We start from the raw sequence: 15,340 nt of genomic DNA, 5'->3' as shown, positions 1-15,340 counted from the left end.
TATATATATATATATATATGAAGCACTACATATATACGATGCTTAGGCACTTAAGTAAAGTCTAAATATGGATTCTTTGTCGCAGTTGTATGACATGGAGTGTTCAATACCATGTATTAAGAAGGAATCTTATTAATTCCAAGTTCTTGTGCTTCTCCTTATTATCCCTGAACCGAAACACAACTATGGGATATACAACATATTTCTACATACTTTTGATGAGGAAGATAAGGATTTTTGATTATATAAAAAAATGATATATGAAATCGAAAAAATATATATATATAGGATGAACAAAGTAGAAATGAGAAAATGGTTACTTTAAGTATTATAAATGGGTGAACAAAGTGGATTGTATTAAAAATATATAAGTGAGGTGTAAAAAAAATATGGGGTGAGCAAAGTGGATTGTATTAATTAAAGAGGCTGCAAGTTAGGTTTCGATTAACAACACGACATGCATATAGGTAAAAACTAATACATGTTTGAATCCATATCAAGGGACATATGCACCTTCTTCATTTGCTTATGTCTGCTTCATCCCAATTTCCTTTGCATCATTACTTTTCCCCCACAGTACAACATAGATTCCCACTATGACCAGGACAGATCCCACAACACTGGTCAACAAAGCCAAACTTTTAGCAACTAAATAACGTATTAGTCACATGTGTTTTGCGGCTTGAATTGCAAATATACTAGTGTTCTCCATAGTACTGCATCCTCTTTGTTCAACGCCGGCACCTAGGTAGCCCACCTCTAGCCAAGGCCTGCGACCCGATCTTGACCCGCCTGTGATGCAATAACGCCTTGAGATGCAAATGACCCCAAGAGGAAACCACCACCAATGCAGCGCCCTCCAGCCGCCTCTCATTGAATATGACAATCAACATCCTCTTCCAATAGCTAGCCAGAAGTCCATAACCAATCCTTCGACAAGCCATCATCACAACAATATACAATTCGTCCGGCTGCACTCACCACCTCCGACAATGCCAGAAGCCTGACGAGCATAGTAGAGGCGCACGACAACCCTAGTTCAATTAATTCAAGAAAATGTGCTTTAAAAAAATAGAAAATCTTGCGTGCGACGGCCGTGCCACGTGGACGGTGCGACCCACCAGTCACAGGCCAACGGGTGTTTTTTTTTTTTTTTTTTCCCCAACTCTTCTTCTTCCTCCCTTCCTCTTCTTCGGCGAAACCGATCCCTTCTGGCGAAAAAACACAGCATGTTCTTTCCCTCTGCTCAACCGCCGCCTCAAACCTGGAACCCCCGCCGCCTCCACCATAAGCCTAACTGCTCCAACCTGCCATAGCCTCGTAGAAACCTGTCGCCGTTGAGCCGCGCCTCTACACCAACCCGTGTAAACCCCGCTGCCACGAATCCTTGTCACCCGTCATTGTAGATCCAAATGAAGCTTCGCCAGAGGGGATCGGTTTCACCGGAGAAGAGGAAGGGAGGAAGGGAGAAGAGTTGTAGAAAAAAAAAAAAAACCACGCATCGGCCTGTGACTGGTGGGTCGCACCGTCCACGTGGCATGTAAGATTTTCTCTTACAAAAAATAGATGTTAGGTCTGAAGCCTTTAAGAAAAAATATCTTAATTAACTGTGTTTGTTATTTTTTTTTTTTTTTTGGAAAAGAGGGTAATCAGCCCCCTATTTTATTAAAAATTATAAAGGTAGTACAATTAAAGAGGGAAACAAAAACTTGATCTCTCGAACCATGCAATTCTCTAACTAGAGATGATAAACAAATACTCAATCTTGCATACATACAGTCCTACAAATGTGGACCATGTAAAATATCAGTCAGTAGCTCTATGTCATTGCCCTTACTCAGGAATGAAACTAGAAGCATTGGCCGATAGATAACTGTGAGATACCAATTAGCATAGAGTAAACATAATTTGGTTTTCACTGTCACTAAAATCACGCACACCGACGCACGGAAGCGGATTAACTATTTCCTCAAGCTATTTTCTCAACCAAATGATATAATATTGTGAGTAACAATTCATATATTTCAGCAAATAAAAAATAAAGAGTCCAAATCTAACAAGAATAGAAAACAAAACCCTTCTAATTAAACATAGGATTCGTTCGTCTGATTAACTAAATCTTAGCGGAGAACTAATATTAGTGCTGATTATACTCTCCCACTCCAACCGAATGTGGAATTCCGCTGGAACACGACCCTTCAATATAATTATATAAATAGAATAGGCATAACGAGGACCATGATTTCTATTCCGCAGGGCTTGAGCTAGCTAGGGTTTTCAAAGAAAGATATCCAGGGATGACAACGATGATTTCTGGATGGGTTCGAGCGGTTGTCGAAAAATCTCAAACTATATCATCGAAGTTGTTATTGCTCTCTCTCCCCTCTCGCCTCCAGCCGAGAACGACTTCTCAAGAAGAACAAGAAGGAGGAGGAGGAGAAGAAGAAGAAGAATGGCGATGTTTCAATAGTTACACTAATAACAACTGGATGCAGATGGCAGACAATAAACAGTCTTGTTGGTCCGACCTTCCAAGTGATATATTATGCGAAGTTGTCAATCGTCTCCCATATTGGGATCTTATTCGTTCTGCTGCCGTATGCAAGACCTGGAGACTTGTCATACATAAGGTTCATCTTCCGCAACGCTCCACATTGCTTGTTCCATACCTGATGAGCTATACCTGTATTCTTGATGGTAAACACATACATAGGTCGACTAAGAACCCTGTAGAGCTCGAGATATCACATAAGTCTAAAAACTCTGTAGAGTTCTTAGACATGGAGGGTGAAACTTACAAATACACAGTCAGGGACTTGGACCGAACAGAACCAGGACCCTGTGAGTCAAAATATGGTTGGTTCCTTTTGTATAGACGGCAATTTCTCTACGTGCGCAAACAATACTACTATCTATACAATCCCTTTTGCAATGAGGTTATACAACTGCCCGGGTTAGATTTGGAGATGGAGCTTTATGTAGACATTGCAACATTCACGACCCCTCCCACTTCTCCCAACTTTGTTATCTTTGTCCTCTGCAAAAAGTATCGACATAATACGGATCGCATCATATACACTTGCAAGCTCGGGGATACAAGATGGAGTATTTGCAGAACTAGATATCACGGTTCTGTCACGGGAGTTACTTGTGTAGATGGAATTGTCTATTGTACTTTTCCTCAGAAAAATTTCTCCAATGGTTCGACGTCAGTGTTTATCTGTACCTTCGATATAGCACTTCAGAACTGGGTCATGAACTATACATACATAGAAATAGAAGATCATAATGAAAGCAGGACCTTTTACTTGGTTGAGTCGATCGATGGGAAGCTATTATTGGCAGTGTCTGACCTAGCTCATGATGCTAGTAGCCACTACTGGTTTTTGTATCAATTTGATCGGTCAAGAAAAGAATGGACTAGGATACGAAGTTTGGGGCACCAGGTATTGCTTCTAAGTAGTTCAACGTCAATTGCTTGTGCCACATTGGGAAAGGATAGTAAATTTTCAGACATGATATTTCATCTTAGCTGGGGAAGGGAGCCTTTTACTTTGAGCAGCGACGGTGTTTGGAGAAAGCCGTAATTAAATTATGGCTGGACAGTGTACTCGCCTTTGCCGGAGTAATATATATAGCCATGTGATATACTGATCGAGATACTTGTTTTGGCTAGAGTGCTGCTATCTGATGTATGGCACTGAGGTTACTTTCATCTTCAATTTATGTAATGTGTTGGTTTAGCATTTGGGCTATTGCCCTTGATTATGATTTTCTGAATATCTTATGGCTGAATTGAGCAACGTTTAGATACATTTCTAAGAGGAGTTTCAACTAATTTGCCTGAATAGTTGGTTTAGTGAAAATAGCCCAAATCCTCTGCGTCCGCCACTGCTCACACCTAAACCTTAAGCGAGTTTTGCCTCGCACCAAACCCCAAATCCTCCTCCTGCAATCGATCTTCATGGCTTCCTCTCATCAATACGTCCATATCATGAATACCATATCCATCTCGGACTTCATCTTCTCCTCTGCAAAAGCAAACATTTCGTCCACACGCTCCTCCTACATCTTCTCCTCCATGGCGTCGTCCTCCATAGACAAAGTCACCAAGATCTCGGGTATGCAACGTTGGGATTCTTAGTCCTATTTGGTTGCGACACCCCTCAATCCTAATCCACCTTCTTTGACGGAGATGGAGAAGCTCTGCAATGGAATTTTTTTCCCCAAATCCAGATCCAAGAACGTCCGAAGCCAAAGCCAAACAAGGAAGAACATAAGCCAAGTTTTGAAGTGATGCCCAAACCTCCTAGCCCTAGCTCTAAGGGCAAAGAGATTCTCTAAATTCGCTCTCTGTTTTTAATTTCTTTTTAGGTTTTTTCCTTTTGCAAATAAGCTCACTCTCAGTGGTAAAGTTGAACTTTATTTTTTCAACTTTTTAAGTTGGCTATAATTTATGCTTTTTAATATTATAGACTTGTTTGGTTTAGTGAGCTTTAACGTGTAACGAGGCTGGAGTCCCTTACAAGTCGCTTATTTTTATCTGTCTTTTGTACGTAAGATGTAAGATAGTAGAAGGATATGCTTTGTAATCTATTTGTGATGAATGATATTTCATATCATTAAAAAAAAAATGAAAATAGCCCTCACACCACAGAAAAAATCGTGTGTCCACCACCACTTAGGGGCGGATCCAGCCCTAGGCTTACCTAGGCTGGAGCCCAGGTGACAATTTCAAACCCAAAAAAAATACTACATGCAGAGTTGAGCATATGAAGGAGGTGAGAAGATTGTGAAGTATCTGGGGACCAGATCAAGAGCCTTTACACAAAACATTCAACTTTGAGTTTACATAAACTCAGTGTTTTCGAAACAAAGAATCTACCATTAGGAATAAATCCACACTGAAGCATATCTATCAACCATTTGTGTAATAGCATCATTCTGATTTTTGAACCCAACCATTTTATTTATTCTGCTTTGTGTTTTTGCATTTCTGGATTTCTCATAGACTGGAACAAACCCAACCCTTTGGTCTGCGTTTCTGCTTTGTGTTTTGTATAGTTTCTGCTAATTTTGGTTTGCAAGTCTGTAAACTTGCTCACCACTAATGAAGTAATCCATCTTTACATTATATCCAAGTATTCAACCAAAGCTTGGGTTTTTGGTTAGTCCCAAGTTTCAAAAATTTCTTGCACCGTCGAGTTGAGTTTCATTGATTTCTTTTCGTGTTACGATTAGCCCTGGTAGCATTTTCATCCTAGATCCGCCACTAGCCACCAGATATACATTCCCTAACTTGAGGCGGTGACGTCCTAATATGATCCGAGCTTCGACTCATTTCCACATAAAAACAAATTCTACCTCTGGCCGCTGCATACAACGTTTCCTCATCACGATTTCAAGCAAATAAGATGCTCGCTCGCTCAGTTCCTCAAGCCTCTTATCACTGCTAGTAGATTTAATTGTCGTCTCTTGAATTAGTTTCCTAACTTCTTTTTGTCGTTATGGTAGCATAAAGTCTTGGAAGTTCAAAATTGTGGCAAGTGTTTACACCCAAATTAATATTTTACTGGACAGTAATTGTCTAAAATGAATGTTGATTAAATTCATGGTCCACACCGGCGAGCCCGAGTAATATTGGGTTTACTAGAGGCGGGTCACCTCGCCTACAAAGTCATGCGAGCTCGATTGAAGTTGGCGCAGAGTTGACTTTACATGAGAAGATTTCGTGTGGTACTAAGAGAGGGACGTGAACTGTGAGCCGCCAACATGATTAGATAAGAGGCAATTATCTTTAATTGTTTGAAGGAGCAATCTCGCATGAGTAATCGGAGGTGATGTCTTCTTTAATTAATAAACATCTTGACGCGACCCGTGCATGGCTTATGAGTATCTCGATGGCATCTCAAGGGAATCTCGCCAGCATCCCGCCGTTCCCTTAAATAAAGAATGGAGCAGTGTTTAATTGCATGATCGAGCCAGTACGTGAACATGCATGCTAGAGTATGTGGTCAGTAAGGTTTTTTGTCCTTGTCAAGTTATCATATATGGTTGCGTGGGCATACTTCCACGTCCAGAGAGTCGTGTTAGGAGGCAATCATTGTGCCTGCATGACATTCACGTTCAAGGGTTAGCATTCTAAGGCAATTTTGATGCCTTTGGGATAATAACAATACAGTAATATCTATCCCTACAATGTCTCAATTGGATAAGGAAACAGCATCCAATAGCACACGTCTAAAGTCATCATGAGGTGTTCTAACTCAAGTCTTCTAGACAGAGGCAGTTAGTTACTTCGCCAAAGGATAATCACGGCCAACAAGTGATTAACATCGCCTACGCCACGTTTATCGTTGAAGACTCCTACAAGTCTTTGACATGCTTTGGGCCAATACATGTGGCCCTAAGTAACTCTATATAAAGGAGTTCGAGCAAACTCTACGAGACACACAATCAATCATACAAAACAAATACAAATCTTCGAGCATCCTCGTACCCTAAGTTCTAAGTGCACCCCGCCTTAGTTCTCAGAGCCCATCTGGACTCGCCTCCCCTTCCTAATTGTTGCTCTGCTCGCTTCGAACAGTGAGTATCGATTCACAGGTGACTAGATAGTTTGCTCGTAATTCCTCGCCCGCGAGGTGACACCGGAGCTCTACTTCGCCTGGTTGGAAGTCAAGAACGCGCACCGTTCTCGTTTCCGCGTCCGCGCGGTGGCACGCCCTGCAAACCCTAATTTACTTTTGGTAGCACAAGTTACCTCTCTACCCCTGCTGAGGATCGTGGCCAAAACAGCGAGAGAGAGACTTTGGAAGTTCGTCACACCAGGAACGAAATCCCGGCTCTTCCTGTGCTCTCTCAAGGATCACCTCGACAAGCGCTTCTAGTCTACACCCAATTTCGTCGAAAAGGCATCTACACTTGGGGTGTACTCCCTTTGATTCTCAAGGCTTGTGCATCGCTTCCGTCAATAAAGCATGGGAAATTGATGCACGCAGTGTATCAAGTCTGGTGTGATTTTGTTAGATTCAATATTATACATACATGAAGATTTAACTAAGCTATGCTAAATAATGGATCAAATGTATATAAGTTTAAAGACTAACTTGCAGCAGCATTGTAGGAATTCATGTCAGGATCCATATCAATCTTCTCCTAGATTCACTTCTGTATACTCTCTTATTTTGCTTGATGGGACAAATATGAATGAGAATGTGTAGTGTTCTAGCAGGGATCGAAAGGCTTAAATGGAGCAATTCTCAACTGCTCATTGTCAGTTATTTGTCGGTTCCTTCCATCAAGGAACTGCCACAACTTCTTGTCTTAATCTTATCCTTTGTCTTGATGTTTTATACTTTGAATTTCAAATTCTAAACAAACTCAACTGCATTATATCAATTCGATAATATTGACTATATATATGTATGCAGCTTTACAAAGTAGTACAGTATTTAAGTTCATAAAATTCATTTGCTGATATGCATATATATAAGACTAGTTCTTATCTAATATTACAGATTTGTGATGTATCGGTTGGCACCTCATTAGTTGACATGTATGCGAAATGCGGGGACATTAATCATTATTGAGTCTCGGAAAGTGTTTGATTATATATGCCTGAGAGAAATGTGGTAAGTTGGAATGCCACGATTGGTGGGTACTGGAGAAATGGGGATGCAGCATCTGCATTGTCTTTGTTTGAGAATGTTAGAACCAATCCAATATCCGCTTAAAAACAGTATATATATATAACAACGAAATTGAAAATAATAACAAAATAACTAAAAAATACTAACTTGATTGATCAGATAAAGACCTGCCGTACAGTGACATAAGATAGAAATCTGTTCCCGCTTGTGCTGCAGTTTCAGACGTCTATCTAGATGATACAACTATCTGGTTCAAGTTCTTGCACCCTGGCGAATTTACTTTATGCTTCAGAAGAAATAGTTTTGGGAAGGAAGAAGAAGAATGATTCGATCGAAAAACAACGACATAAGTCGTTTTTATATAAAAGTCAATTTGAACAGGTATAACTGTTCGGACAGACACAACTGCTCGGACAGTTGTAACTGTTCGGACAATTATGTCTTTTTAATATTTATCCGAATTAATAATTAAATTAAATAATATTAATTTCTAAAAAATTAAATTCGGATTTAATCAACGGAGCCCAATCTTTGGCTTTTATTAAATATATATAATTAAATTTATAATTATATATTAAATATATATTATATATTTATTTATTTATATTGAAAAACCCAATAGAAAGCCTACCAAACCTATATTAGGCATATCATCCATTTAATGAGTTACATAAGTGTTTCCATACAAAGACTCACACATTTAATTCTTCTTCAACGTGGGATTAATACCACACAAGTTCCAACAGAGAAGATGTCATTGCGGACGTATGTGACTTGGGTTGAGATGATTAGTGGGTTTGCGAGGACTGGAGATACTGTTAGTGCTAGGAGGTTGTTTGATCAGGTTCCACCGGAGTTGAAGAATGTGATTACGTGGACTGTGATGGTTGATGGATATTGTAGCAATGGGCAGATGGAGATGGCAAGGGAACTTTTCGAAGCAATGCCCCAGCGCAACTTCTTTGTTTGGTCGTCAATGATTTCTGGGTATTTCAAGATAGGTGATGTTGAGGAGGCTAAGACGATATTTGATAGAATCCCAGTCCGGAACTTGGTAAATTGGAATTCGATGATGTCTGGATATGCGCAAAATGGATTTTGTGAGGAAGCTTTGAAAGCATTTGAGAACATGCAAGCTGAAGGCTTTGAGCCAGATGAGTTTACTGTTGTGAGTGTCTTATCTGCTTGTTCTCAGTCTGGGCTATTAGATGTTGGCAAGGATATACATAACATGTTAAGTCATAACAGGCTTAATCAGATTGTTCACAATGCTCTTGTAGACATGTATGCAAAATGTGGCGACTTGATCAATGCAAGGTTGATTTTTGAGGAGATGACTGAGAGGAACAGTGCTTGTTGGAATGCTATGATTTCAAGCATGGCTATTCATGGACAGTGCAAGGAGGCTCTTGAATTGTTTAGCAGAATGGGGGATTCAAATGAAAAGCCTGATGAGATTACCTTTCTTGCTGTTCTGTCAGCTTGTGCGCATGGAGGTTTAGTAGATGAAGGCATGGAAATTTTCTCCAAGATGCAGAAGAAATATGGTTTGGAAGCCAAAATTAAGCATTATGGGTGCTTAGTTGACCTATTGGGACGGGCTGGAAGGTTAAGAGAGTGACTTACTCTTTAGTCAAAAATATGCCCATCAAACCCAATGACATGGTTTGGGGAGCAACGCTTGGAGCTTGCCGGATTTATATGGATATGGAAATGACAGAACAGGTAGCAAAAGATATTAGCACGCTAAATTCAAGCATTCGGTCAGCCGATAATTCACATTATGTGCTTCTGTCAAATATTTATGCTGCTTCTGATAGATGGGAAAAAGCTGAGAGGACGAGAATGGACTTGGTAAACGAAGGCTTTGAAAAGACACCTGCCCGCAGTGCATTTATGCCCTGTGGCACATAGCTTGGATGCCTTTCAGGGTAAATCATGCTCTGTGTTGAGTCGATCAATTACTAACTCCAATCAGCAAGCGGTGAGTACAACGCTTACCATGAAACTATTAGTGGCTATACCAGATAGAACGATTATGAGATAAGCAGCGGATTATATAGAAGAACTTTACTTTACTATTGAATAGAAGGTTACAATTACTTGACAACACATGATCAAAAGTAATAAATTCTCAAAAGTAAAATTACTTCACACTTGAAGAACACGGTCAAGTGTTATACAAAGCCACGAAGGTCTTTGTTGCCACGAAGGACGATAACGCCACGGAGGTCGTTGAAGCCACGAAGGTCTTGAAATGCCACGAAGGACTTGAAGCCACGAAGGTCTTCAATGGAGCCACAAAGGTCTTCAATGGAGCCACGAAGGTCTCTTGCCACACATGACTATACTATGATCTGAATATTTGTTCACACAAAATCTCTAGAGCACACATTCACCAAACCTATATTTTCTTCTCAACTTCACTGATCTCAATCACTTATGCAAATGAATAATGAAGATCATATCAAACATGTGAGAGATGAGAGAAATAGCATGAACACAATATCAACTCAGAAGCAATGTATCAAAGCTTTTTCTATACTCCAAAAATCTCTAGTTTTCAGTTTCTCAAAAACCTATTAATAGAGAAGAGACTTCTCCCCCTCAGTTAATGCACATCAACACATAATGATTTGTTTAAGAGAATCACATCAATATGTCAACTATCACTTTGTTTTGATATGGAAAAATATCAATCAACTAATCTGCTATAATTTGGGAAAACACAATTTTCCAATTTAAACCAAAGTCATTTTAGGCAGATAAGATATTTTCCAAAACAAATGTATCAGAGTTTAAAACAAATCAATTATTGACAAATATATCTTTTATTTGAGAAACTCATTTAATGCAGCATGTAATCACATAGAACATAATTAGAAAATCATGAATGCTATGGATAGTGATTTATCTTGATTGAGATCAGATCCGTGAATCTTCAATCCTCTTTCAATCCTTGACAAATTCTTTATCACTTTGATTTTGCTCTCTTCAATGCAATATCCTGTCAAAAGAATACACAAGATAAATATAAATCTTGATATCACAATCTGATAGTAAATGAAAGAATTTCTAATCACATTAGAACTTCTTTCCTTACTTATTAGCATAGCAAAATATAGGAGAATTTAAATCCAATATTAATACTAATCAAATCAGAATTAATAAGGAAGTTCAATCAGATATTCATGCACATAAAACCTAATCATAATAGGTTTCCTTATTTTCCCACACATACAAGTCCTAATCAAAGTAAGACTTATTTCCAAAGTAACAGGCTAGTTATATAAGATAATTCTAATCCAACTAAATCGGAATTAGTGATTGAAATTATCATATCCAACTAGGGAACACATGAATGTACATGCAAGGCATCCTAGCATTTTGTATAAGAATGCCAACATAAATATATACTAACAATCTCCCCATTTGGCATTCATGTACAAAAACCATACTCATGCTAATAGCAACACTCTATCACCTAATCAATATCCAATCAGGAAAATTAATTAGTACCACTTTATCCCAAATAGATGCAAGAGATATAAATCAAATATCTATGAGAATATAATTTGATATTGAATGATTTGAATCAACATAGTCTTCTTCCCTTGCACATCACGCTCAATTATATCAGAATTAATTCTCACATAAGTCCTGCATCAATCAAGCTATCAAGGAATGTATATCAGTATACCAAAATATCAATAAGATATTTAAAGAATTCCAATATAATTAGAATTGCATTCTATTCGACTCGTTTTATGTAGGGATGTCAAAATACAAATGTGACAACAGAAGCCATGAAGCACTAGGGTGGCATAAGAGATTGATTTACACCACGTAAAAGTACAATGCATGGGATTTGGTGATGAAAGAGTTTGCTGTGCAGATAATTCCACAGAATGTCAAGCTCAACAGTTGATTAATAAAAGAAAAGGTCAAGCAGTCAATCTGGGATGTATAGCCATCGGGTATAACTGGAATGGCACTACAAGTATGAAAACAAAGCACAATATAATTCCCTATCTCGTCTTACAAAAACTCAGTTAGACTACACGAAACTGACGAAAGGAGTCTGCTATCTTCTTCAAATCTTTGTAATGCCTCTTCCATTGAAGACCTACAAAATCCAAAGCAGTTTAGTTACTGTCTCAAGTTATGGTATCATTTAGTTATTTGTTTTATGTTGAAGCATGTCGGAGTAGAGTATGTTTACCACTTCCAGTTACATTAAACAAGTACAGAAGATTCCTGCTGCAAGTTTCTGTGATCAGAACATAAGGTGGCTCCAACTCATACTGGTAATATGTTCTTCCAGAATCTTGAACGACATTGATGCTCATAACCTTCCCTTCCACATTTTCCCCTATAACTTCAGGTCCAAATGCATTGATCACCGTCTCTGGTCGGCCAATTTTTTCAATTGTTGCATCTCCATCGAAATCTGTTGCATAAAAACCAAAGTTAAGCTACCAATATCTAGAGATAATGGGGAATGCATCACATAATTGTGTCAAAACTCACTATCCAAAAATCTCAGAACAGGAGCAAGAATGACCGACAGGCGTCCCTCGTTGGCGCTACCAAATCTCAGGTCAATCTCTGTTCCACCAAGATCAGCTATTGATACTGGAACCTGTTCCATGGTAAAAATAGACAGGTATGTAAAATGAGGGCAGTTTTATACATTGGTTTTAACTTTTAAACGTTGTGTGACAAGGAAACTCGTGTTTTGGAATCTTTACTTGGTTTAGCAACATAACTTTAATTAATGTACCAACTAACTGATATATTCTTTCTACATGGTAGGTTAGATTATCACCTCTTCCCAACCTTGAGGAACAGAGAAGAGATAAGGGATGATAGGGCTCCAAACAACGCCGTGCCCTCCGGACTTCTCATCTGGTCTGCGGTATGTCCTCCAACCTGTCTAAGCATACACTCATCCAATGGAGACCATATAGGCATATACACTTTATAGAGCAAAACGCAAATGTAGTTTGAAGGTTTCCAATTCTCAGTGAGTTTAATACATGCAGGGATTGAAGGATACCAACCTTGTTCATCTGGTTCAGAGTTCAGACAGACCAGGAACCCGTCCTGCCAGAAGACCCTGCTTAATCACGGCCAAGCCATCTCCTGGAGAACCCAACACCGCAGAAGAAACCAAAGAAGCTCCAGACAGTACCACTGATCTTCTCTTCAAGATTCCAGAGACCTTTCCAGCTTCTCCGCACACCATATTCTCTTGAACTCGCTTCAGATTTCGTGCTACAAGCTCCATTTTCGAGTGAAGATTGAGCAAGCAAATTGTGGGAGGGGATTACTTTTGGCTGATAAGTCCAGGCAAAGCTGCAACTGGTAAACAAGGCTGTTCTCGTCTCCTTCTCTACCACTTTAGGAAGTAGAACAGAAACGAGGATTTGCCAGGAATTCAATAGCAGAAGCTACTGTGGTAGTTGTTTCTGGTAAGGAAAATGCTAGAGACACCAAAAATTCATACAAAAACTCTATACTAAAGATGTGGCACATCATTTTAAACCTAATATCTTCTAGGAAAATGCTGGAGACACCAAAAATTCATATAAAAACTCTATACCAAATGTGTATGCCACATCATCATTTTAAACCTAATATTTTCCACCATGTATTTTTATTAACCTATTTGATTTTGAATAAAATTCTAAAACAAAATTCACAAAATTTATTTTCATATATTAATTATTAATTTAGTGTCCTCTTAAGGAATACCCAACTTCCCAAGTACACTATTTTAGGGACGAAAGAATAGAGCTTTTCCGAAGACGAGAAAAGGAACAAAATCATCGAGGGAGAAAGGCACCAGAAAGTCTTCGAATGGTTGTTCAGGTTAAGGAAAAGCATCTCTTGGGTTGAATCGTTAATGATATTGTTCAAGAGAACATCTAGAGAAAGGAGCAGGGAAAATTTTGATAATCTCAGACTCGTTCAAGCGGTTGAAGTTGTCATCTTGTGGTTCAAAACAATTACTATCTAAACATCCTAAAATACGTGTACTCGATCTTTAATCATGCAGGTTGGCTTGATGTTCTACTGCATTTTCTGGACATCTTCATCCATTTCCATTTGATCAAATCTTTGTAGTCAAAGAAAGGAAAGCAGATACGTATCGATTAAGTGTGTACATGTAGTGAACCTTGGGAAAATATGAGTATCAAACATAGTTGCAAGCCATAACCATGCCTTGCTGAACTGAACCTGTGAATTACTCCAGCTATATCATTTGTTGCTAACCTCTTCTTAACACGTGACGGCAAATCTCTTTCGGTTTTATAATACTGTCTTTGCTTGGAGTACTAAGATTATGAATATGTCCAAGCACAATGGAGGACACTACCCATTTTCCATCTGGGAGTAAATTTGCATCGAGTTTAGTGTTGCAGTCTGATTTTGTAACTGGTCGAAATTTAAATGCATGTCATGACTTGCTATTAGGCTTGTCAAAACGTGAACATGTGAATGTTATGTACTTCAATTCCCCATCATCTCCTCTGCTTGACGTTCTTTTACAAACTTCAAAGCCTATTCCTTTACCATATGATTTATAATATTTCTCCAACTCATCAATTGAATCAAAGACTAGTCCAATCTCTGTCTCCTTTACCCTTTCTTTCACATTTTCACTCTCAATTGTATCAATACTTTCTTCTACATGACTACTTGCACTTATCACTTCATTCCCACAGTTTATATCTTCTTCCTCATATGCAACATCCATCTCATTCTCAACGTTTTCTTCCATTGAAATATCTATTCCTTGTAGTTTTTTTTTTAAAAAAAAAAGAAAAAAACAAGAACTACGGCTGCGTATTCTTGGATGTGTTTGATGATTAGTCTTCTAGCTCTAGGTTAATCCCATCACGTATTTCATTCACATGAGGAAACTAAGTATTATTATTATTAGATTTTTACGATTATTTATTAATTAAGAAAACTATATATGCTGAAAATTTTCAATTGAGTGTGATGACGTGTATATGCCGTAGCTTATGTTGCACCGATACTCCAAACTCCTGGAGTGTCGAAGTGTCTGACACTTCCGACACGCCGACACGCGCCCGACACGGCAAAATCCGTGTCCGAAAAAGTTGACTTTTCGGACACGTCGTGGACACGTTGACCGGCTACAACACGGCATTGCGACACTCCACGTCAGCGTTTCAGACTTTTAAAAAAAATTACCTAACTAGGGCACACGCAGGAGAGACGGGCATTCGATCTCTTGACTGATTCTCTTCTCTCCTCTCTCTGCCGACTCTTCTAGATCATCTCTTCACCAGATGGAGTCTTGAAGATGAGAGGTAAATTTTCTGTTCATTTTATATTATATCAATTCTGGAATAAAAAGTTTGGATGGATTATGGATATGATAATTATTATTAGTTCATCTTCTTGTCTATTAGGTGCTACTGTGCTATAGATTGCCTTGTTTGCAAACAAGCTACTGCTCAAGTTTGTTTTTCTTTAATGTTATACTTTAGGTACTAGAGGTCTACTGTTTTTAATGTTATTAGTTATGCACTTGACTTATTTCTTATGGTTATGAAATAGATTGAATTTAGAACTTTATTTGGTAATGTAATGAACTTATTTCATATTTTAGTATATTTTTTATTTATTAAAAATACATAAATATATAATTT

General features: G+C 38.5%; 1 protein-coding gene and 2 pseudogenes across 2 annotated transcripts; 2 read left to right on the top strand and 1 right to left on the bottom strand.

Annotated features, from left to right (window-relative positions):
• The first annotated feature begins 2,306 nt into the window (after positions 1–2,306).
• On the top strand, positions 2,307–3,587 carry LOC101304924 (F-box/kelch-repeat protein At1g57790-like). Its single transcript, XM_004308907.1, has one exon. The coding sequence runs from the start codon at positions 2,307–2,309 to the stop codon at positions 3,585–3,587; it is 1,281 nt and encodes a 426-aa protein (XP_004308955.1).
• A 4,029-nt stretch (positions 3,588–7,616) lies between these two features.
• LOC101313256 lies at positions 7,617–11,469 on the top strand (annotated as a pseudogene). The gene is made up of 3 exons (XR_185274.1): positions 7,617–7,709; positions 8,404–9,679; positions 11,452–11,469. The product of XR_185274.1 is annotated as a pentatricopeptide repeat-containing protein At3g21470-like (transcript).
• On the bottom strand, positions 10,532–12,942 carry LOC101304631 (annotated as a pseudogene).
• Positions 12,943–15,340: the final 2,398 nt, after the last annotated feature.

This window comes from Fragaria vesca, linkage group LG7, assembly GCF_000184155.1.
Source record: "Fragaria vesca subsp. vesca linkage group LG7, FraVesHawaii_1.0, whole genome shotgun sequence".
Lineage (NCBI taxonomy): Eukaryota > Viridiplantae > Streptophyta > Magnoliopsida > Rosales > Rosaceae > Fragaria > Fragaria vesca.
This window is presented reverse-complemented; position numbering and strand designations above follow the sequence as displayed.

Bases quoted from the DNA above. Each gene is read 5' to 3' on its own strand.
- LOC101304924 (XM_004308907.1), top strand. From the start codon at position 2,307: ATGATTTCTGGATGGGTTCGAGCGGTTGTCGAAAAATCTCAAACTATA.